Consider the following 25616-nt stretch of genomic DNA (forward strand, 5'->3'; position numbering starts at 1 on the left):
CACACAGACACCCACAGACTCAAACATGGATTCACAGACTCACACAGATACTCACACAGAGACCCACAGACTCACACATAGACCCACATACTCACACAGAGACCCACAGACTCATACATGGATCTACAGACTCACACAGAGACCCACAGACTCACAGAGACCCGCAGACTCACACAGAGACCCAAAGACTCAGAATAACCCAAAGACTCACACAGAGACCCACAGACTCACACAGAGACCCACAGTCTCACACAGAGACCCACAGACTCACACAGAAACCCACAGACTCACAGAGAGACCCACAGACTCACACAGAGACCCAAAGACTCATACAGAGACCCGGAGACTCACACAAAAACACCACACACTCACACAGAGACCTACAGACTCGTACAGAGACCCACACACAGAGAGACCCACACATTCACACAGAGACCCACAGACTCACACAGAGACCTGCACACTCACACAGAGACTCACACGAACCCACAAACTCACACAGAGACCCACAGACTCACATAGAGATCCACAGACTCACACAGAGACCCACAGACTCACACAGAGACCCACAGACTCACACAGAGACTCACACAGAGACCCGGAGACTCACACAAAAACACCACACACACACAGAGACCTACACACTCGTAAAGAGACCCACACACACATAGACCCACACATTCACACAGAGACCCACAGACTCACACAGAGACCCACAGACGCACACAGAGACCCACAGACTCACACAGAGACTCACACAGAGACCCGGAGACTCACACAAAAACACCACACACACACAGAGACCTACACACTCGTACAGAGACCCACACACACAGAGACCCACACATTCACACAGAGACCCACAGACTCACACAGAGACCCACAGACGCACACAGAGACCCACAGACTCACACAGAGACTCACACAGAGACCCGGAGACTCACACAAAAACACCACACACACACAGAGACCTACACACTCGTACAGAGACCCACACACACAAAGACCCACACATTCACACAGACACCCACAGACTCACACAGAGACCCACAGACGCACACAGAGACCCACAGACTCACACAGAGACCCACAGACTCACATAGAGACCCGCACACTCACACAGAGACTTACACGAACCCACAGACTCACAGAGAGACCCAAAGACTCACACAGAGACCCACAGACTCACACAGAGACCCACAGACTCACATAGAGACCCGCACACTCACACAGAGACTTACACGAACCCACAGACTCACAGAGAGACCCAAAGACTCACACAGAGACCCACAGACTCATACAGAGACCCACAGACTCACACAGAGACCTGCACACTCACACAGAGACTCACACGAACCCACAAACTCACACAGAGACCCACAGACTCACACAGGGATCCACAGACTCACACAGAGACCCACAGACTCACACAGAGACTCACACAGAGACCCGGAGACTCACACAGAGACCGGAGACTCACACAAAAACACCACACACTCACACAGAGACCTACAGACTCGTACAGAGACCCACACACAAAGAGACCCACACATTCACACAGAGACCCACAGACTCACACAGAGTCCCACAGACTCACACAGAGACCCACCGACTCACACAAGGATCCACAGGCTCACACAAAGACTCACAGAGACCCACAGACTCACACATAGACCCACACACTCACACAGAGACCCACAGACTCACACGGCCTTGGTACACGTGTATATATAGGCTATAGTGTATACTATAGTGTACACAGTATGTATATATACTATTATTCTATAGTGTATACTATAGTGTAAACACTGTATACTGTATAGGCTGTAGTGGATCAGGACACGTGGACTGAGCCCTCTGCTCCGCCCCCTTTCCTCTTGTCCTCCCCCGAGCTCCGCCCCCGGCCACGCCTCCCGCGTCACGTGTCCCCGGGCCCTGACATTCGGGCCTCCTGAACTCGCCTGGGCTGTCACGTGCAGGCAGGGCGCTCTTCCGTCAACTCCCTGCAGAGGAGGCCTCGGCGAGGTGAGGTAATTTACTCCTTGTTTTTACCGGGGTAAAGGGTTAAAGGTTTCGACGTGCCGAGGGGTTAGTCAAAAGGTAAAGGTAGGCTCGTTGTTTTTGTTCACTTGCCTTGCCGAGGCCTAGTGTCGAGGTCCGTGCCCTCACATCGTACAAACACTCCGTAGCGATGCTACTCACGTCCCTACGTACAGCCTACAGGATTCTGTTAGGTTTGCATTGCGTTCATTATTATTGTGCAGCGTTTGCATAGAGTGTGAACGCCACAAGTAACCGGGGCTCACCTTCACACTCACGGCCTTCTCTGTCTGCTTCTCCTCTCAGCCCTCTCAACCCTTGCCACAGGGCCGATTGCGGTTCAAGCCCCTTTGATTGTGTCCCCAACTCCAACGTGAAGACAATCTGCAATATAAACCATGACATTGTCATATGTAACGTGGCATTCCTTCCTAAATTACAAGCAATGTGAGTGTGGGAATGTCAACGTAGCCTTTGACCAACTCACTCACAATGCACGCAGTCTTTTCCGATTTTGTAAGCTAAGCAGGATTTCTCTGAAGTGCTTTGGATGGTTGACCACCACCTTCACCACAACCCCCGCTGACCAGCGTGGTGAAGTATGGTGAAATATCGCTCTCGACCCGACGCACAAGACGTGCGGAGGTCCTCATCCAGCAGTGGAATTAAACCGGACTGTACATGTATGATGCGAGAGTGCCTATACTTGTACACGCGTGTACGTACGTGTATAGGGAGTGTGCCCAGATGTGATCACCTCTTTTCGCGACCCTGAGCCAGTGGTGGAAATTCCACATTCCCGTGGGGGTCATTACATAGGACAATCAGTCACGGACGCCAGTGCAAATAATAAGATTGTGCAATTGTCTATGATTATGACGCTCACAGAAGGAACGCTATCGAGATGTAATTGTATAGCAACAGCTCTTTTAATGCATTGTTGACAACGACCCAGTATACTATAATACAGCGTGGGGTAGAGCGGTGGCACAGTGGGTAGCGCGCAGCGCTCCGAACCTGGCAACCTGGGTTCGATCCCCAGACGCATCTGACATCCGTAACGAGTGACATGCGGACCAGTCGTGAGCCCCTCGCTGTCGCTGACCCACACTGATTAATTATTCCACTCATCAGATGGCCCTTCGAGTGACACAGCATGCTGGGGGGGGGGGGGCGCTTTCGTCCATCATTGGGTTGAAACGAGAGCTGTAAATTATTATATAGTCAGCACATATCACGTACAATGTTATTGTTGTTGTGTTCATCTGTGTAAGATGAGATATACAAATAACAAAATAACAACTCCACAAGTTTGTCATAATAACACCGTGGACCTTAAAAACGGACAAAACATCTAACAGGCGATGTTTCAGGCAACAGTCGTCTTTCATAGCACAATATAGCCGCCTCATGAATTACCTTGTAACTTGACTACACGGCAAAAAACAATACTCAATTCGCCTTTTTTAAATATTAATCGGTCCATTTAAAAACATTTGGTTCGGGACAAGAGTGTAACGTTTCTCTTTAATGAATCTTCGCTTTGCAGGTGGGTGTCGGCGTGGGAAACAAAACGCGAGAACGAGATGGACGGCAGCTGCCACCACAATGAGACGATCACCTTCTTCTACACCAACATCAAAAGGCCGCTGTATGACGAGTGGTCTGGCACCAGCATGCTGGTCATGGTGCTCGGCATCACCATGTGCCTCTTCATCATGCTGGCCAACGTCCTCGTCATGCTCGCCGTATACATCAACAAGAAACGCCACCACCCCATCTACTTCCTCATGGCCAACCTGGCCGTGGCGGATTTCTTTGCGGGAGCGGCGTACGTCTACCTGATGTTCAACACGGGACCCAACACTCACAAGCTGTCGCTGCCGACCTGGATGCTACGCGAGGGGCTGATCAACACGAGCCTCACGGCCTCCGTTGCCAGCCTCCTGGCCATAGCCATAGAGCGGCACATCACGGTGTTCCGGATGCAGATGCATTCGCGGATGAGCGAGCGGCGCGTTGCGGTCGTCATTGCGATCATCTGGCTCGTGTCCATCATCACCGGTGCCATTCCCAGCATGGGCTGGAACTGCATCTGCAACATCAGCACATGCTCCACCATGGCGCCCCTGTACAGCACCAGCTACGTCATCTTCTGGGCCGGCTCCAATCTCTCCACATTCCTGATCATGGTGGGACTCTACGGTCACATCTTCGTGCACGTGTGGAGGAACACAATACCCGTGCCGCCGAATACCTCCAGGTCCACCCAGAGGAAAAAGGCCACCATGAGCTTGCTCATAACGGTCACCATCATGTTGGGTAAGTGTTGTGGGTCTGGGCAGCAGGTGCTCATATTCGACAACACGATTCACATTCGTCTTCGAGCGTGTGTGTGTGTACAGCCCCTTGTGTCGATCCGGTGCATGTGTAGGGAGTCATTTTGTAGTGTGGGTTGTGTAAAGGTGGGGTAAATAGACGTGGGAGCATAGAAAGTGTAGTACAACAATGGAGATTGTTGCACTGGCCACCATGTAGCCTCCGGGGCAGGCTACATCAATCTGACGTGCGTGACAGTCGCCTAACCAAGCACCGTCTTGGCTCAACACTCTGCTCAGCTTCTGATCGGATTTTGTGAATGTTCTCTGGGTGATTTTGGTTGTGGGCAACATTCATGGCTCATATCGCATGCCGAACAGCTTTAGGGGAAACAGTGGCCCAGTGGTTAGCGTACTGGCGCTATGAACCCAGCGACTGCTGTTCGATTTCGAACCACGGCTAACGGTGGCGAGTCGTTATCGGCACCAGGTGCGGCACCTCCCCAGTCGTTTCACCAAACTGCACCGGCTAGGTTGAAGTAGGCAGAGGATTGACGAATGCCTGCGAATTATCATTCGTACGACGACTATTCTAGCACAGCGGTTGAAACAACGGGGCAAAGTTTTTTTTTATCTCCCCCCCCCCATCGCCTCTGTCCACCCGGCAGTACGTAGGGGTCTAGCCACAGTTTGTCGATCGGCAGGTCTGGGTGTGGCGAGGTAAAGTGTGGTTCCTCGTCTGGCCAACGGTGGAAAAGCAGGTGGGAAAAGAAGCCTCTAAAGGGCCTCTCCACAGTTCTCCTCTAGTGGAGGGGCCCTCCTTGCAGCAGTCGTGGAGCAAGCCATTGCAGGGTTGCGCCTTGACCTTCCACGGTTTTCAGGGAACAACGCTGATCTTGTTTCATACGTTGCTATCAAAATGCCTGACTCGTGTGTCTCGTGCCGTCGCCTCTCAGGAGCCTTCATCGTGTGCTGGACGCCAGGCCTGGTGATTCTGCTGCTGGATTCGTTCTGCTCGGACTGCAATGTCCTGGGCTTTGATAAGTACTTCTTGCTCATAGCGGAGCTCAACTCCGCCATGAACCCCATCATCTACTTGATTCGGGACGAAGAGATGGTCGCCACTTTGCAGCGAATCCTGTGCTGCCAAAAGGCAGAAGCCATCATCGCCAATGGCTCCGATAACGTATCCAATAAATCAACGTCCACGGCGAATCACAACCTGGTCACGCCTATCAGTCACGTGACCACCACAAGTGCGATGAAGATGAATCAGTTTGTCGTCTAATATCTAATTGGGCTAACAATGCATGGTTTTCCTACCTGATGATGATGATGATTGCTTGTGTTGCAATCGAAATGTCGTGATTTATTTTATTTTATTACCTACGTGACTTTACCAAAAGAACCAAAGAGTATGTTTCTCTTTGCGATAAAATATCATTGAACCTGGGTACAATGTATGTGTGTGTGTGCACCCTTGTGGAGATAATGCATACTAGAATTTAAATACAAACCTAGTGGCATTTGGTACGCTTCGTACCAAGACAGTTATATATCCATACGGTTTTATTTTCTGGGTGAGATCACTTCAATATAAGTGTCGTTAAACCCGCCAACCAATTGGTATGGTGTCACATAAATAGAACGTGGCCAATTCCTTACTAGTACAGCACACCGGTATGTTTGAGGGTAAATTGAACGTGGCCAATTCCTTACTAGTACAGCACACCGGTGCGTTTGAGGGTAAATAGAACGTGGCCAATTCTTTACTAGTACAGCACACCAATGTGTTTGAGGGTAAATAGATGTGGCCAATTATTTACTAGTACAGCACACCGATTTGTTTGAGGGTAAATAGACGTGGCCAATTCTTTCCTAGTGTAGAGGAGTAGTGGAAGACGTCATGTCACTCAGGGGGGTGAAAAGGGATGATGTCAGAAGTTACGGGGGATATATAAGGGGGAACCCGTGACGTAGAGGGGGTCGTCGCGAAGGGCCAGGAACGGAGAGAGTTGGGGGGTCGGGATCCAGGGTAGGGGGAATCAGCGCCAGGCGAGTGTGATACTTCACCCGGCCGACCGAGTTGGGTGATCCCTCGGTCGGTGCTGGGGGGGGAGATCACGTATAGCCTGGGTGGAGCTAGGGACCTCCCAGTACCCTTTCCCCTGGGGAGATATTAGGGTTGTCACCTGTTGGGCGTAAGCCTTTAATAAGTTACCGGCAGTAGCCCTTAATAAACCTTGGCATCAGCCACTACTAAAGAACCGTGTCCATGTTGTCAGTTGCACCTCAACATCTGGTGCCAGAAGTGGTTTTGTTACGCGCCGCAATGCCTAGATCCGGCGCGAAACGAAAGACTACGCCTAGGGTGCACCAGGGCGACAAGGATGTCGGCGAGCTGGCGAAGATCCCGGAGACCGGGGGCCCGGTGATGTTCCCCGTGGAGATGGTCCATTCGGGGCCAGAAGAGGCGGCGGTCGGGGGAGCTGCCGCGCCGCCGTCGGACGAGTGGTGCGCCATCGCGGCCAGGCTGGAGACGCTGCAGCTCACGATGGCGCAGCTCGCCGTCGCTTTGGCAGAGGTGGGGGACCGCGTACACTCGGCGGGCGGTGATTTTCGCCAAAACCGCGGGATCGCCGACATCGCGAATCCCGCCAAAACCATAATTCCCGCCAACGCGCCGCCTGGTGCGCCGCGGCAATCGGGTGCCATTTTTTATGCGCCGCCGGATCCAGCCGCCATTGTCGCTGCGATGCGGGAACCGGCCACCATTGTTGGCACGACGCCGGAACCGGCTTCGCATCATACTATCGTCGGTTTCGTTCGCGATTTTGCGACTTGCGAAGCCACTGCACGCACTTTCGGCCAAAGGTACAAAATTTTGCTGGGGGATGGAGGAGGAAAACGCCTTTGTGGCGCTTCGCACGGCCCTGGCGGATGCGCCGCCCTTGGGGTATCCCGATTTCTCTAAACCCTTCTTGACACCGATGCCAGTGACACGGGCATTGGAGCCGTCTTGGCCCAGGTGATTGATGGGGTGGAACAGGTGGTGGCCTATTGTCTCCCACTGAGCAGCGGTACTGCGTCACCAGGAGAGAGCTGCTGGCTTTTGTTTTTTTTGTCCAGCTGTACTGGCCGTATTTGTATGGTCGCCGGTTACCGTCAGGACTGACCATGCAGCCCTGCAGTATTCCCTGTGAATTGACCAGCCCTCGGGTCAGCTGTCCCACTGGCTCGAGGCGCTCCAGGAGTACCCCTTCGATGTCATCCATAGGAAGGGGACTCGGCATGGGAATGCGGACGGCCTTTCCAGGCTGCCCCCGGACAGCGGGTGCGCTTGTGCCCTGGGTTCCAGCCGCTGTAAGGCCCCAGTGAACACTGCGGCCCAGTTGGTCGCATCGGCCGAAGCGGCACCCCCTCCGGGTGTGGCATTGCATTGCCTGTTGATTTTGGCCTGGGACTCCCCCGGGAGGTATGCTTCAAGTTGCAGTTGGAGGATTCCTCTCTGCTGAGGCTGCGACGCCGGGTTGGGTCAAAGGCCCGTAGCTCGGCTCCGTCGGCGGCCCCGGTGATCGTCGTACATGACGGCCTCCTCATGCGTTGGGATGCCCAGTTGGAATGCTATTGTGTGGTGGTGCCCATTGGCTTACGAGGAAAATTGACCCGGGTCATTCATGAGAAACTTATGCACTTCGGCTACCATAAGACCTTGTTGACCCTTAAACGGGATTATTATTGGCTGGGTGTGGAGGATGATGTGGCTCTGATTTTGAAAGGTTGCCACGACTGTGCGCGGAGGAAGGCCCCTGTTGGTCAGGATCGGGCGCCGCTGCAGTCCATCCGGGTTTCTCATGTCAATGAGCTCGTGGCACTCGACATTCTGGGGCCATTCCCTGCATCCCAACGGGGCCATAGGTACCTCTTGGTGGGCGTGGAGTATCTCACACGTTGGCCTATGGCGTGGCCTCTGGTGGACCAATCGGCCTCGTCCATCACTGAGGCGTTGTTCAGGGGTACGTCCTTGACAAAGGGGCGCCAGCACAGCTCTTGGTGGATCAGGGGCGGAATTTTTCTTCCCGTTTGCTCAAGGAGGTCTGTGACCTCCTTGGGACGAAGAAGGTCCACACCTCGCCCTACCACCCCCAGTCCGACGGGATGGTAGAGCGATTAAACTGCACGCTCACGTCCATGCTGTGTCATCATGTGAGCACGTCCCAATTGGACTGGGACCTGTCCATCCCGGGGGTGCTGGCCACGTACAGGTTAGCTCCTCATGCCTCGACGGGGTTCTCACCATTTTACCTCATGTATGGAAGAGAACCCGAACCCCTGATGCACATCCAACTGGACCTCGGGCCTGCCAAAAAGGGTTCACCTGTTCCCATCCAGATGAGGATTGCGCTCGATCGGCTGCGCGAGGCGCGGTTGGCGGCGTTAGATAATTCGGCCAGCCGATAGGCGGCCTCCGAGCATCTGCCCAAACACCAGGCTGTCGACCGCCCATGGGAAAAGGGCCAGTTGGCGTGGCTGCACTGCCCCCAAGTGCCGGTGGGTACGTCTCCTAAATTACATCGCCCATGGCAGGGCCCTGTCGAGGTCGTGGAGGTCCGCTGTCCGCAATGTGTCCGCATCCGGTGGGGCCGTCGTCACTGGATTGTGCACCCGTCGCCGCTCAAGCGGGTGGTGCCACCGGGGCTCCCTGATTCATCCCTATTTTTGGAGCGGTCGGCGAATGCTGTGTCCGACGAGCCGGGCTGCGGGGGTTGTGGAAATGCGAGCGATGCCCTGCTTTTGTGTATGCCCGCAGAGCCACCGACAGTGACGCCGCCAACAGCGGGCCGTCCAGGGGGTGTCCCGGCGGCGACCCGGCCTCCAGGCCACCGCCCGGTCCGGACACCGACGCCACAGGGAGCAGTGGGCCGCCGTTAGAGGCGCCAGCTGAGCCCCTGCCAGTGGTGCCGCCGGCGATGCCTCAGCTCGGCTACGTGCCGGCTGGCTCGGCTTTGGCCGGCGCACCGTCGCCTCAGGCGGCCGACAACACACGGGGGAGCGGGCCGGCGGCGGGCACGCACTCAAGGGGCGTGCGCATACACTGACGGCCCGCGAAGTCGTCTACTTTGATCCCCTGCCATGTCGCCACTTACGTTGCCAGGTGGTGACTGTCCAGACTTTTCTGATCCCGTGCTGCCCTAGTGTTGTGTTCTACTAGCAGCCGGGGTTGTCTCTATACGCATGCGTCCTTGGGGTTCGCATAATTGTTGCAGACGGGTCGGCTGGGTTTTTTTCACGGGGGGGGGGGGGGGTAATGTAGAGGAGTAGTGGAGGACGTCATGTCACGCAGGAGGGTGAAAAGGGATGACGTCAGACGTTACGGGGGATATATAAGGGGGAACCCGTGACGTAGAGGGGGTCGTCGTGAAGGGCCAGGAACGGAGAGAGTTGGGGGGTCGGGATCCAGGGTAGGGGGAATCAGCGCCAGGCGAGTGTGATACTTCACTCGGCCGACCGAGTTGGGTGATCCCTCGGTTGGTGCTGGGGGGGGGGGAGATCACGTATAGCCTGTGGGGAGCTGGGGACCTCCCAGTACCCTTTCCCCTGGGGAGATATTAGGGTTGTCACCTGTTGGGCGTAAGCCTTTAATAAGTTACCGGCAGTAGCCCTTAATAAACCTTGGCATCAGCCCCTACTAAAAAACCGTGTCCGTGTCGTCAGTTGCACCTCAAAACTAGTACAGCACACCGGTGTGTTTGAGGGTAAATAGAACGTAGCCAATTCTTTACTAGTACAGCACACCGGTGTGTTTGAGGGTAAATAGAACGTAGCCAATTCTTTACTAGTACAGCACACCGGTGCGTTTGAGGGTAAATAGAACGTGGCCAATTCTTTACTAGTACAGCACACCAGTGTGTTTGAGGGTAATTAGAACGTGGCCAATTCTTTAATAGTACAGCACACCGGTGTGTTTGAGGGTAAATCCACAACATTTACTATTTGAGGATGCTGTTTCACCAGTAATTACAGCCGGCATCGTCAGGCGACAGCCAGATTTGGCTCCCCAACACACAACCGGTGTCGTGCTGCACTTGTAACGAATTGGCACGTCTTGTTCACGTGACAAACCTTCCTCATTGGCTGTCGGGTGGTGGCGGGTTTAACGACATATTTAAGTGATCTAACCCCCCCAAAAAACCCCCTCATGGATAAAATTGGTCGCAAAAGCTTCCTACTACTACCACGTGTTCAAGTGTTTATACATTTCGTATATTTTGATGGTAAAGTTTTTTTGACGTCTGTTGCAGTCATGCAAAACCGAACATTAAAACGTTAATAACGGATATGAATACCGAGTCTGTGGTTTCTGATAGTCTCCCTTGACGGAACGTGCATATATCGCGACAATCGTACCTAATAGCGAGAACTGGTATCGTACCATGCACAATGACACCATGACAACACTCATCACAACCCAGCTGGTATAGCAGGTTATTGTTGCAGCTTGTTATGCTAAGTGCCTCTTGTAAAGCTGCCCTCTTGCCTTCCTTGAAGCAATGTCGGTTGAAAAGAAATTACTGGAAGCCTTAGAGCAGGGGTGGGGAACCTTTTTTCTGCCAAGGGCCATTTGGATATTTATATAACATTATTCGCGGGCCATACAAAATCATCCACTTAAAAATGTGCCCGTTATATTTGGTCAAACATTTTATTAACTTGCCCATAATGCGATGGCTGGAACTGCTTCTCTTTGGTGAGGCGTGTGATGTTAGCTGGTATTGATGTTGCTGCTACTCGCAACTGCTTTTCCAGGTTTGCTCCTAGATGTATTTAATTTCGAGTCCAGCCTGCGGTTGCTTTGGCAGGGCCAGACCCAAATAATTTCGCGGGCCTCATACGGCCCACGGGCCGAACGTTCCCCACCCCTGCCTTAGAGACTCAAACATAAACCCGGGTCCCACACACACATAACGGAGATCAATCTTGCAATTGAAATGCTCTCGAAAATCACGCGACTTCGTCATAGTCACCACCTGCGACTGCTTTGTCCACATCCGAGCGATTAGTTGGCCCAGTAAGGAAACTCAACCTCGTGCTGTGTTCGGGAATGTGACGATACATTACCGAGCAGATCGAGGCCTTAAGATGAAAGTTCATCCCGAACTGTAAGCAACCAATAAGCATATAGGCCTCAATTGTGGCAGCCAAACATACCGACGATAAATGTCGACTTAAAACTTTGGTGACGACGGCATCGACGACATTGTTGGGTCTCTCGTTAAAATCACGTGGATAGGTAAAGTCACAAGCAGGTGACGTCACTCTACATGGGGGGGGGGGGGGGGGGGGGGGAGACACCTCATCCCTCCTCAGCGTCAACTTACAACCCTCACTACAAAGGCAGAACCCTCATCACGTCACGCGATCTCCGTAATGCTGTTGTTGAGACATCAAAGTAAAAAGGTGGTCACGATAAACAAGGGATTATAACCTTGACGTGAAACAGGTCTGTGTCACTGCGGCCTCACAAATTGCACACGAATTGATGCAATTAATAAGCCGCCGCGATATGCCTTTTGCTTGTATGTTTCAGATTTACAGCAATACACCTGTCCTTGGACGGGCAAAAGGTGAGTTTAACAATATTAACACTGCAAACTGCCAATAACTATTTAATTATTATTAAACCATTAACAAATAAGTGTACACACAAATATATATCAAACCTCTAACATCAACGTGCTAGCGTCATGATTGCCCCCCCCCCCCCCCCCCCCCCCCCATATAAATATCTCCCCATCTTAAAAATCCTTAGGGAATACGTCTCACACCATGAATGTTACCTGTGTAGTGACTGAGAATATCGCTGTGTCGTGCCGGGCCTGCGAGGCCACGGCAGATGTTACATTGTTGTTGTGGACAACACGGATACGGGGTGTAGTACCAGCCCTAGTGGGGGCTTGGGCGAGCGCTGGTTAAGCGTGGGGACACCACGCATGGCGTGCGGTGCGGGCTCCCGTTGAGGGAGCGAGAGTCAGCCAGGGTTACGATCGGTCGTGATACTCTGGCTGACTTGGGGACACGTGACCGGATGATACTGGAGGGGGGCCACCAGTAGAGGGGGCCAGTGGGTGGTCACATGGTCCGGGAAGAGCTTTCGAGAGCCTTCGGGTAAGGGCGAGAGAGAGGCGGAGGCAGCCCCAGCCCTGCCCAATATAAGGGGGTTCCCCTGAGAGGAGCTCGGGGTTCTTACTGTTGGAGAGGCAGGAGATCCACGTCAAGCTAAAGAAGCCTCCAGCCAAGCGGTATGGGACCCAGCTTGTGGTACGGAACGGGATCGCAAACCCATAGGTGTGGTTCGCTGTAGCGTTGTTAGTCGGGTGGACACCTCGCCTGGGGTATGTTGTGTTAATAGTTTAATAAAAGTGTTGCTCCTAAAGACAACATCTGCCACTCAGTTGGACTCACTATTCATGTTTTAATTGATGTTAAAATATTTACAAAAATTCAAGAGTTACAAGTTCACGAACATCAAATACATTTTATAAAACATAAACGCGTCAGTGATTATTTTATTAACAAGGATGGCTAAAGATTAAATGTTATATATATTCTTAGCTCTTTCGGTAAAGTCACATTGAAGGGAAACAATAAAATAATAAAATATATATAATAAAAATTCTCACGACGTTTCGACCATAACACAAACTGTCGTCATCAGGTGTGAAAAACCAACGGCAAGAAACATTTGAAAGAAGTGCCGGTTCGCATTAATTTATTTATTTTTTCAACGGTTTATTTATTTATAAAACACGTCAGCGCCACGTGCAGCGATTTGGCAGTTTATTTAGAAGGACAAGTCCATCTATGTTCTGAAAAGAGGAGGGGGGAGACGAAAAATTAATGTATAATGTCTGGAAGCCACCGTAAGCGTGAACAATCAAATAAGACCTAACTACTACCACAGAGGCAACTTAGTTACATTGGAGAAACCAAACACCATGTCTCAGACCGCATTCGTGAACACAAAGCAGACCTTAAACATGGTAGGACCAACACCTCGGCCGTGGCAGATCATTGTTATAATTCAGTAGGCTCACATGACATTGACTTTTCCAAGACAGAGGTTCTTTGTAAGCCATCTGGCTACCATGAGAGATTCGTTCATGAGGCTATCCACATATACAAGCACAGAGACAATTTCAACCGAGAAGATGGATTCTGGCTTAGCAATCATTGGAAGGATTTGATAAACCATTTCAGGTCTTAATTGATTGTTCACGCTTACGGTGACTTCCAGACAGCATACATTAATTTTTCGTCTCCCCCCTCCTCTTTTCAGAACATAGATGGACTAGTCCTTATAAACAAACTGACAAATCGCTGTCCGTGGTGCTAACGTTTAAAAATAAATACAAACCGCCACTTCTTTCGAATGTTTCTTGCCATTGGTTTTCACACCTGATGATGACTGTTTGTGTTACAGTCGAAACGTCGTGATAATTTCATTGTTTTATATATTTTATTATTTTATTGTTTCCCTTCAACGTGACTTTACCGAAAGAACCAAGAATATGAATTATTGCAGTCACGAAAGCTTTAAATCAAAATTTAACCACCTCTACGGGGAGGGTTTCCACATAACTTTAAGATCCTTCAACAAACTCCGGGATAAGAAGGCTCAGCTGATCGAGTCTCTCACCTTTCTGAAGAGATGTCGCGACTCTGGGGTAATACCAATCGCATTTACACTGACCTCTGCTGATGTAACTTCTTCTAATGCGAAACGAATTCTTTTCAAAACTAGCTTAGCTCTTATCTCAGAGAAAATCTGACTTATACGCACCGAACTAGATCAGTTAGACAAGACACTCTACAAATCACACTTATCATTGACGGCAACAATGTCCACATCAGATTGGGAACATGTAGACAATATGACTGCCTCTTCAGCTGCTACTATGTCAACCAAATGTAAGGACAACCTGATTTCCAAATTTAACCTCCTCTCCAACAAAAGACCGGACCCACACACCAAAAAGTTAGACGTTAACAAAGTCGTAATTAATCGTAGTAACAGTTCTATTTCCGATGGTCTGAAATCCGTTTTAGCTAAAGGTCTAAACTTTGCAGTCACCCCTAAACACATACCAGTTACTGATATCATTGCCCAAGTAGACGTTGTTCTCAAGGGCCTGGGTCACATCGCTGCAGACGTAGCAAGATCTGAAATCGCTGCAACCCTCAAAAACGCTAAGATGCCAGCTAGCAACCTCAGCAAAGATGAGCGTTTTGAATTATACAAATTAAAAAAGAGGGATGACATTGTAATCCTCTCAGCTGACAAGGGCAATGCTACTGTCATCATGGATAAAATAGAATATAACAACAAAATGAAAGAATTACTCGACGATGGCAGCTATACAAAAATAAAAAGAGATCCCACCAACAGCCTCGTCACACAAACCAACAAAATTATTTCTGATTCAACCGCATTAATTGATCAATCTAAACAGTTTTTGTTGAAACCTTCTGCTGCCAGGCCACCAAGATTATACGGCTTACCAAAAATGCATAAAGTAGATACACCCCTCCGTCCCATCATCTCTATCAACTCCCCCACCTACAAACTGGCTCGTTTTCTGTCTGAAATCCTGCGTCCTTTCACTGGAAAAACCACCTCTGCGGTACAAAATTCTACTCACTGGTATCGACAATCAAGGGTATTTCCCTGTCCCCAGACGACCTGCTTGTCAGTTTTGATGTAGTTTCCTTATTCACCAAAGTTCCTGTACCTAACACCATCGCAATCATTGAAGACTTGGTTCATCAAGAACTAAACATTGAGGTACCCCCCCTGGTGAGACACTGCTTAACCAATACATACTTCACTTGGAATGGAACTTTCTACAAACTGAGGGAACCCCAATGGGCTCCCCCCTATCTCCAGTTATAGCCAACATTTTCAAGGAGAAATTTGAGACTGACGACATCCAGACTGCCACTCTCGGCCCAACCTTATGGAAGAGGTACGTGGATGACACTTTTGTCATCTGCCACATGGCCGGCCTGCTCTAGACCAATCCTTCGACCACATCAATTCCATATACCCAGCCATCAGATTTACCATGGAAGTCGAAAAAGATGGCAAGCTACCTTTTTTGGATGTCTTAATAAAAAAGAGACCTGATGGTTCAATGAGCCACTCTGTCTATAGGAAAGCTACCTATACGGATGCATATCTGAAACCGGATTCCCACCACCATCCATCACAGAAGAATTATCTCATCAAGACTCTGCACCATAGAGCCCAATGCATATCCGACCAGGAACACATAGGCAGTGAACTCAAGCACGTACACCAAGCTCTTAAGGCTAATGGTTACTCCGACTATACAATCTGCAAAGCTATCACTCAAACCATGAAGAATGACCCTCTTGAGGAGCCTTTCAAAACCATTACTTTACCCTACGTTGCGGGGATCACAAAAAAGATCTCCAAATCTTGAATAAACACAAGATCCAGGTCAGTTTCAACACATTACATAACATCCGTGATCTGGTTTCGTCTGTAAAAGATGTGATTCTGGACATACAGTACCCTGGTGTCTACAAACCAAGTTGCCTCTGTGGTAGTAGTTACATTGGAGAAACCAAACGACATGTCTCGGACCGCATTCGTGAACACAAAGCAGACCTTAAACACGGTAAGACCAACACCTCGGCCGTGGCAGATCACTGTTATAATTCAGTAGGCTCACATGACATTGACTTCTCCAAGACAGAGGTTCTTTGCAAGCCATCGGGCTACCACGAGAGATTCGTTCATGAGGCTATCCACATATACAAACACAGAGACAATTTCAACCGAGAAGATGGATTCTGGCTTAGCAATCATTGGAAGGATTTGATAAACCATTTCGGGTCTTAATTGATTGTTCACGTTTACGGTGGCTTTCAGACAGCATACATTAATTTTTCGTCTCCCCCTCCTCTTTTCCGAACATAGATGGACTCGTCCTTATAAACAAACTGACAAATCGCTGTCCGTGGTGTTAACGTTTAAAAATAAATAAATACAAACCGCCACTTCTTTCAAATGTTTTTTGCCGTTGGTTTTCACACCTGATGATGACTGTTTGTGTTACAGTCGAAATGTCGTGATAATGTTATTGTTTTATATATATTTTATTATTTTATTGTTTCCCTTCAACGTGACTTTACCGAAAGAACCAAGAATATAACTTTACTCAGTTTAATAACTTTAGTCGTCCGATGAATACACTCATAGAGACCCATAGACTACTCACACAGAAAACTCATTGACTACTCAGAGACCCATAAACTACTCACACAGAGATTTACAGAGATACATAGAGACTCATTGACACACATGGAGGCTGGTTGAGATACATAGCGACCCTACATAGAGATACACAGAGACCCACAGAGACACACAGATACTCTGCAAAGAGATACAGAGACACATAGAGACTCATAAAGATACATAGAGACTAATTTAGATACATACAGATACATAGACATCCACCCACCCACTCACTCACCCATCAACTCACAAGGTTTGGCAACTTACTCCGATATCAAAGGATTTGCAATCACCACACACACACAAACATCTCTCTCTCTCACCCAGCCACTCACCCACCCACTCACCCACGGCGCTGTGTCGTGGAGGGACGGACACACAGGACAGCGGAGACCACTCCCCTGCCTTCCGCCGCAGGAAGTCAGCGATGACCCTCGCACGGACACAGTACTCATCAGCGTCTCCAGGCGGAGACACCGCGTGGTGGCAACTGACGAAGTTCACCTGGAGTAGCAGCATCATCATCAGTAGTAGTAGTATCATCATCAATAGTCGTGTCATCAAGCTGTAAGCTCCACGTCTACAAGCTGGCAGCTCCATGTCTACAAGCTGGAAGCTCCACGTCTACAAGCTGGAAGCTCCACGTCTACAAGCTGTAAGCTCCACGTCTACAAGCTGGAAGCTCCACGTCTACAAGCTGGAAGCTCCACGTCTACAAGCTGGAAGCTCCACGTCTACAAGCTGGAAGCTCCACGTCTACAAGCTGGAAGCTCCACGTCTACAAGCTGTAAGCTCTACGTCTACAAGTTTGAAGCTCCACGTCTACAAGCTGGAAGCTCCACGTCTACAAGCTGTAAGCTCCACGTCTACAAGCTGGAAGCTCCACGTCTACAAGCTGGAAGCTCCACGTCTACAAGCTGGAAGCTCCACGTCTACAAGCTGGAAGCTCCACGTCTACAAGCTGTAAGCTCTACGTCTACAAGCTGGAAGCTCTACGTCCTACAAGGCATCAACATGTGGCCGGGGACCCGAGTGAGGGTCCGACCCTTCGTAGCTGTAACTCTGACGTATAGATTAGTTAGCTGGGTGGTCACCACCCCTAGGCTATATCTGGTAAAGGGGCAGTTACCCCTTTGTATGTCACGTGTTACAACAAATGTGTTGCCTCTAAAGAATAACGTCTGCGACTCAGTTGGACTCACTAAAGTCGTAGTGAAGTGACACAGAATGGGTCACTACGGCACGTGGTGCTGGTTACCGACAGAGAGAGGAGATGTGGGCGTCACAGCCATACCTGCCAGCAGAGCAGGGTGCAGCTGCCGTTCTGGCAGCAGAGATTGCAATGCCACGGAGTGGGTTACTCGGGTGCGTGACGCGCGCTGCTGGCAGTAGGGGGCATATGAGGACGTGGCAAACCGGCCGGCTGGTGGAGCACGTGATAAGCCGGGGTAAGGGATGTGTGGCAAGGGTGCCCGAGGGGACACGTGAGGTATGGCCCAGAGCCTTCTGGTGGGTTCCAGAAGGGGGCGTGGCCAAGGGCGGAGCCAGGCCACGCCGGGGAGGCATAAAAGGGAAGTCCGGAGGCTGGATAAAGGCTGTCTGTCAGTGGAGTGGAACCCAATGTGCTACGTCTTCATCTCCGTTGCCGTGGGTCAGGCAGCATGCCGGCTGCTCTGACTAGTCTGTAGTTATCCCGTGTGTGAACAATTGTTAAATGTGTAGAATAGACGTGTTGCCTCCTACGATTAGTGTCTCAGAAGTGGTACACTACAGAGGTATCATCAGTAGTAGAGTAGCATCACTCACTCACCCACTCATTAACTCTTTCACTAACTCACCCACTCACAAGGTTTGGCTACTCCCTCCGATACCCAAGGCTTCTCAATCACCACTCACGTCCCCCCCACAACCTTCCAACCCCCGTCACAACCCCCGCAACCGCTCACCGCATTCGGAGCGCCCCCTTTTGCCGAGTACTCCGCTTGAAAAAAGAAATCCAGTCGGTGCCCCACCATCCTTCTCAGCAACAAACGCTCAACGTAGGCCGACATTGACAGCTCCCAGACCTCCGGCTCTGCGTCAACCACCGCGTCTACCTTCCCAGCCACCCCACGATCGCCGTCGTCACCGCTGTCGTCACAGCCGTCGCCATCACCCTCCTCTACCGTCCTTTTCTTGGTGAGCTTCAGGGTGAATATCGGAGCACTGAGGACAGCTGAGACACCGGGGGGGGGGAGTCACGCGTGGGGGGGGGGTGAGGTGTTATCTCCCTCGCCTAGTGAGCCGGAGGCCGTTGGTTCGAATCAAGACCCTGACGATGCCTGCTGTTGTATATTTGGAGTTTGTGTGATCTCCCCCTGTTCTACAGAGTGAGTGAGAGTGAGTGGGAGAGTTACAGACAGACACAGACAGAAAGAGGCACAAACAGACACAGACAGAGACACACAGAGACACACAGACACATGGACAGACACAAACACAGACACTCACACACACAGAGACACAAACACAGACACTCACACACACACAGACACACACAGACACTCACACAAACAGAGGCACACAGACACATGGACAGACACAAACACACTCACACACAGAGACACAAACACAGACACTCACACACACAGAGACCTAAACACAGACACTCACACACACAGAGACACAAACAGTTACACAAAGAGACACACATAGAGAGACAGAAACACACACAGACACATAAAAACAAGATCTCTCATATATTTCGATTTAAAGCTTTCGTGACTGCAATGATTCATCTTCTTTGGTTCTTTCGGTAAAGTCACGTAGAATGAGAATAAAATAATAAATTGATAAAATAGATAAATTGATCAAATAAAATAACACAATAATATATTATTGTGTTATTTTATTGTGTTATTTTAAATAACACAATAATATATTATTGTGTTATTTTATTTTATCAAAAATCAATATAACACAAAAATATTTTATTGTGTTATTTCATTTTATCAATTTATTATTTTATTCTCATTCTACGTGACTTTACCGAAAGAACCAAAGAAGATCTCTCATATAGCTTGCACAGACCGTTGGGGTAAGTGCTGTTGGCGAGCACACAACATCAACAACCGCCATTTAGCACACAGACACACACAGAGACAGAGACAGCGGCACATGGCCGATCTTACGCCACTCACTTGTCTTCAAGTGCACGACCTCAACCACGACCCAGGGTGAGGACAGTGGTGATGATGAGGCGGTGGATCTGACGTGGAGGTGGTAGCGGTCGGTGAGGTCTTCCAGCGCTGAGGAGACATTGCACCGCGTCTCTGTTGTGGCAGAGCAGACGATCTGCCAGTGGACTTGTCCAAAGCTGCACAGACAGAAACATGGAAAGGAAATGGTGAGGAGTGGTGAGGAGCGAGTGAGCAGGTGACTGAGAGAGACGTGTGTATGTGAGTGAGTGAACTAATGGGCGAGTGGATTGGTGAGTGAGTGGATGAGTGGGTTGTCGAGTTAGTGGCTGATTGAGTGGGTTGGTGAGTGAGTGGGTGAGTGGGTTGTCGAGTGAGTGGCTGAGTGAATTAATGGGCGAGTGGGTTGGTGAGTGAGTGGGTGAGTGGGTTGTCGAGTGCGTGGCTGAGTGAGTGGGTGGGTGAGTGGGTGGGTGAGTGGGTTGGTGAGTGAGTGGGCATTTGTAGCCACCACAATGGTCAAATGGAGCTCTGGACGTGTGCAAGGGGCTGTTAACCGCTCCACCTTCAATTAATTACCACTAAACAACACGCAAAATATCTAATTATGCGCTTTGTTTAGTGCCCTGGCGGGACAGGCATCGATGACGTCTCCTTACAAAACCCCATTTGGAAACAGCAAAAAACCACTGTGGGTGGCCACGTGGAATGTTCGAACGCTCACTGCGAAGGAGAGGCTGCCACTCCTCTGTCGGGAGCTGGACCGGTACCGCCTGGATCTATGCGGTATTCAGGAGGTCCGGTGGACCAGCTCTGGCTCCTGCCACCATGAGGGGTGGACAGTCCTCTACTCGGGGCAGGAGCCTGCCAAACAACAGGGAGTGGCTCTTCTTATGAACAAAATAATGAAGGGGTCGTGGGAGTGTGGCGGTGAGGTGTGGGAAGCTGTAAGCCCCAGGCTACTTTGGGCTCGCCTTCCCATCAACCAGAGGTGAGGAGCGGTGGTCATCGTTACTTATGCCCCCACCGAAGACGAACATCCGTGGAGGGACGCAGGCAAGGCCGATGAGTCAGATGCCTTCTATGACCTCCTGTCACAAGTGCTAGCTAAAGTGGCCCCTCGGGATAGAGTCACATTGTCGGTCAACTTTAATGCCCGAGTTGGTCATGATGCTGGCACCTGGTCTGGAGTGATTGGAAGGCATGGGCCAGATCAGCTCAATAACAACGGTAGAAGGCTGCACGATTTTTGTGCAGCCCATAGGCTTGTAATTACCAACAGGCTGTTCTGGCATCGGCGCATCCACGCAACATCATGGATGCATGCCAGGTCCAAGCAAAGAACATCTGCTGGACTACATAGTGATGGAACAGCAGATGCTGGCCCATGTCCTTGACACAAGGACCTACCATGGAGCTGATTTGCTCACTGACCATCGACTTGCCATCTGGAAGATGCGCCTGCCATTCTTCTACTCCAATGGTGGGTGTATACCCAGGACCCCATTCAAACCCATAGTGGCCTGGTCTCAGCTGATGAAAGTTGCAAGTGAGAATTTCATCATCGCTTGCAGCTGGGGTTGGCATTGTCCCCCACTCCTGATGTCGAGGGGAAATGGGCGAGGTTTTGGACTGTGACTCATGCAGCTTTAATGGCTGCTTGGGAATACGGTCCAGACCTCGCCAGAGACCCTCACTGACAGAAGGTGTTCAGGCTGGCTGAGAAAAGTGACAGGCCCACTCTAATCGTCTACAGCATCCCACGTCAGAGAATGAGGAGGCTTACTGCAGCCTTCGCTCGGAGGTTCGGAGAGCCGTGAGGTGTTCCAAGGATTGGTGGTGGTCGCGGGTTGCTGAGCAGATGGAATCTGCCTCAATGGCCCGCGATCACAAATCACTCTTTAACTCCGTCAAAAAAGTAACTTGCAGCGCCACACCTATTTCCATATTTATCGGAAAGAACGGTGATTCAATTTCCGACCCCCAGGAACAGGTTTGCAGATTTGCTGAGCATTTCTGTGAGGTCTTGCGGGAGGGAAAATCCCTCAGCCTGGAAAACATTGTGGGACAAAGTGGGGATGACCCTGCTGAGGCTGCGGTGCCTCAAATATTGGAAGTCACCCCCTGTAAGTGGCTGGGTGAGGTGCCATCTGTTGAGTACTGAAGGCAATCCAGAGTCTGAGACCAGGAAAGGCCCCGAGCAAAATGCTGAGGGAGGGTGGCGTTTGTGCACATGACATCATAACAATAGTCTGGACCACTGGACGGGTTCCGCAGGATTGGAAGGATGCCCTGGTGGTCCCCCCTCTTTAAGAAGGGAGACCGCACAGATTGTAACAACAACAGGGGCATCTCACTCCTCAGTGTGCCGGGAAACGTCCTGGCAAGGATTATTCAACATCGCCCTGCCAGGCATGCTGAGGAGAGGCTTTGCGGAGCCACAATGCAAGTTTCAGGAAAGGGCGGTCCTGCACAGATGCCATATTTTCCGTCCATCTGCTACAGCAGAGGTGTGCACATGACATCATAACAATAGTCTGGTCCACTGGACGGGTTCCGCAGGATTGGAAGGATGCCCTGGTGGTCCCCCCTCTTTAAGAAGGGAGACCGCACAGATTGTAACAACAACAGGGGCATCTCACTCCTCAGTGTGCCGGGAAACGTCCTGGCAAGGATTATTCAACATCGCCCTGCCAGGCATGCTGAGGAGAGGCTTTGCGGAGCCACAATGCAAGTTTCAGGATAGGGCGGTCCTGCACAGATGCCATATTTTCCGTCCATCTGCTACAGCAGAGGTGTAGGGAATTCCAACAAGACCTACATCTCTGCTTTATTAACCTGGTCAAGGCCTATGATACCATCAGTAGGCCTGGGCTCTGGGTTACTCTTCATGCTTTCAGAGTCCCTGACCCTCTGCTTACAATAATTAAGGACCTTCATGATGGTGAGCGGGCCCGGATAAAACTACGTGACTGGGAGTTGGAGCCATTACCTGTTCACCTTGGGTCCCACATTATTTAACACCTATTTCGACCAAGTAGTTTGTGAAGCCTTTGATGGCTGTACCGGTGGAATTTACGTCTGGTACAGATACAATGGGAGGATGATTGATGCCCAGGTGCAGTCAAGGGATGGCTCCCTATTGGTCAACCATGTTACATATGCTGATGGTCTGGTAAGTGCTGCTCACTCAGAGGAGGAGTTGGAGGTGCTGCTGCTGAACCTGGAGCTTGCCACCAAGAGGTGGGGCCTTACCATCAGCCCCACCAAAACTAAGCACCTGCCTGGGTATTTTGTACCATCAGACACTCCACCCCCACAACTCCCAATTGGTGATGGGGCATTTGTGGAGAGAGTTGAGAGTTTCCCATACCTGAGCAGTGTGCTCATGACCGGCTAAGGTTTGACAGTAGAGGTCTCACTCTGAATTAGTCGCGTGGCAATATCTTTTCATCGGTAACGTTGTGTGGAAGCTACCTGGTCTGTCGCTCTGCACGAAGCTTCAAGTCTTCTTGGCCACAATCATTCCCTTCCTTCTCTACGCTTGAAAAACGTGGAGCCCCCTAATGGAACATCTTTGCCAGTTCGAAACATTTAGGCGGGCCTGCCTACAATCTATCCTGGTTCTTTCGGTAAAGTCACGTAGAATGAGAATAAAATAATAAATTGATAAAATAAAATAACACAGCGCTGTCCTCCAGACAGTCTCGTCCCTTCACCTGATGAAGGGCGCTTGTGTTGTGGCCGAAACGTCGTGAGATTATTGTGTTATTTTATTTTATCAATTTATTATTTTATTCTCATTCTACGTGACTTTACCGAAAGAACCAAAGAAGATGAATCCTTGCAGTCACGAAAGCTTTAAATCGAAATTTAATCCATCCTGGGTTTAACCAGGAAGGATTGTGTGAGGAGCTCACAAATTCCTGAAAGATCTGGACAAAGTCCCATCGGTGGGCTACTCCAGCATGCTCCTGCCAGCGGGCGTTCGACACTTGACGTGGCCTCAACGTGCATATAGTCTGGCACAAGTGCCATGATGATGTCACAGCCAATTAGTGGCAAATCGCGGTTGTTGTTGAGTGAGTGGGTTGGTGAGTGAATTAATGGTTGAGTGGGTTGGTGAGTGATTAGGTGAGTGGGTTTAAGGGTGAGTGAGTTGAGTGAGTGACGGATGGGTGGGTGAGTGAATGAGTGGGTGAGTGAATTCAGCCGTGAATGGATGGGAGGTTGAGTGGGTTTGTGGGTGGGTGATTAGGTGGGTGAGTGGGTGGGTGAGTGACTGGGTGGGTGAGTGAGTGGGTGAATAGGTGAGTGGGTGAGTGAGTTAGTGAGTGGATAAGTGTGCGGGTAGTTGAGTGAGTGGGTGGTTGAGTGAGTGGGTTGGTGAGTGGGTGAGTGAGTTGGTAAGTGATCAAGCGGGTGGGCGAGTGAGGGAGCATCTCACAGTTTGCTCTGAACTGTGTAGGTAACGTCCAGAAAAGTTGAGTTGGCCGTGGTGGTGGTGGTGGTGGAGTCGATGGTTGAAGGCTCAACAATTGGGGGTCTATCCCCTTTGGGGTCAACTTCACCGGGGTCCCAGCAGAGGTCTGTAAGGAGGTCTCGAGATTCCAAACGGACATTCAGTGGGGAAGGCGGAGCTGGGGAGATGAGTGAAAAACACAGTGAGCAAACCACTGCACCACCACTCCCCACTCACACAGTGCGCTAACCACTGCACCACCGATCCCCACACACACACAGTGCGCTAACCACTGCACCACCACTCCCCACTCACACAGTGCGCTAACCACTGCACCACCACTCCCCACACACACACACAGTGCGCTAACCACTGCACCACCACTCCCCACACACACACAGTGCGCTAACCACTGCACCACCACTCCCCACTCACACAGTGCGCTAACCACTGCACCACCACTCCCCACACACACACACAATGTGATAACCACTGCACCACCACTCCCCACACACACACACAGTGCGCTAACCACTGCACCACCACTGCCCACAAACACACAGTGCGCTAACCACTGCACCACCGCTCCCCACAATTACACAGTGCGCTAACCACTGCACCACCACTCCCCACACACACACACAGTGCGCTAACCACTGCACCACCACTCCCCACACACGCACACAGTGCGCTAACCACTGCACCACCGCTCCCCACGTACACCACAGCTTGGTACCAGATGTATCGACCTCTGTCCCGCTCGGCTCACCGTGGCTGCAAGTGACGAGGTGGAGGAGGAGGAGGAGAGGCAGGAGGAGGTGGAGGAGTCGACCAGGTCCGTTTAACTGCCCCATCTCCATGAACCTCACGTGGAGGGAAAATCGATTCTCGGTTCGATTAAAATACTCGCGTCGATTCCTTTGCGGATAACATGGGAATCGATTGTTGAAGAATTTTGAAGGTATGTAGTCGATTCCCGTTGTGATAGCATGGGAATCGATTGTTGGTGAATGGTGCTCATGGAATCGATTTTCAATGGGGATAAAGTGGGAATCGAGTTGGTGGTAGTGATTATAGCTGTTGGAATCGATTACCGTTGGGATAACATTGGAATCCATTGTAGAAGATATTGGTGGAGTTATATTATTGTTATTGCTCCTCTGTTTCAATATAATTTACGTGTAAACTTTTCCGACTACACACTTATTAAAACAATGCTCTCGATAACTTTTACCCCGGGGTTTAAATATTGTTTTTGTGATTTTAAAAAAACCCGGAAAGAGCGGGAAACATTGAAC

General features: G+C 50.5%; 1 protein-coding gene and 1 long non-coding RNA gene across 3 annotated transcripts; one reads left to right on the forward strand and one right to left on the reverse strand.

The window, feature by feature from the left end:
- Positions 1-1956: 1956 nt before the first annotated feature.
- Positions 1957-6625, forward strand: LOC142912110 (lysophosphatidic acid receptor 1-A-like). Its single transcript, XM_076060427.1, has 3 exons — positions 1957-2025; positions 3590-4362; positions 5315-6625. Exons 2-3 carry the CDS (start codon positions 3627-3629, stop codon positions 5644-5646), a joined length of 1068 nt encoding a protein of 355 aa, XP_075916542.1. The 5' UTR covers positions 1957-2025; positions 3590-3626; the 3' UTR covers positions 5647-6625.
- Positions 6626-19864: 13239 nt separating this feature from the next.
- Positions 19865-25177, reverse strand: LOC142912153 (uncharacterized). 2 transcript variants are annotated; one of them, XR_012933933.1, is made up of 3 exons: positions 25088-25177; positions 24304-24496; positions 19865-20035 (listed from the first exon to the last, which is right to left on the reverse strand). It is a non-coding gene; the product is annotated as an uncharacterized LOC142912153 (long non-coding RNA). The 2 variants fall into 2 exon arrangements; XR_012933934.1 differs by having other exon boundaries at positions 24304-24445; positions 25088-25171.
- Between the last annotated feature and the right edge of the window lie 439 nt (positions 25178-25616).

The sequence above is a fragment of the Petromyzon marinus genome, unplaced genomic scaffold, assembly GCF_048934315.1.
Source record: "Petromyzon marinus isolate PM22_M1 ecotype Great Lakes invasive population unplaced genomic scaffold, UKy_Petmar_22M1.pri1.0 PM_G_Scaffold_19, whole genome shotgun sequence".
Lineage (NCBI taxonomy): Eukaryota > Metazoa > Chordata > Hyperoartia > Petromyzontiformes > Petromyzontidae > Petromyzon > Petromyzon marinus.

Bases quoted from the DNA above. Each gene is read 5' to 3' on its own strand.
- LOC142912110 (XM_076060427.1), top strand. From the start codon at position 3,627: ATGGACGGCAGCTGCCACCACAATGAGACGATCACCTTCTTCTACACC. The intron at 4,363-5,314 runs GTAAGTGTTGTG...GTCGCCTCTCAG, and splicing joins AACGGTCACCATCATGTTGG to GAGCCTTCATCGTGTGCTGG.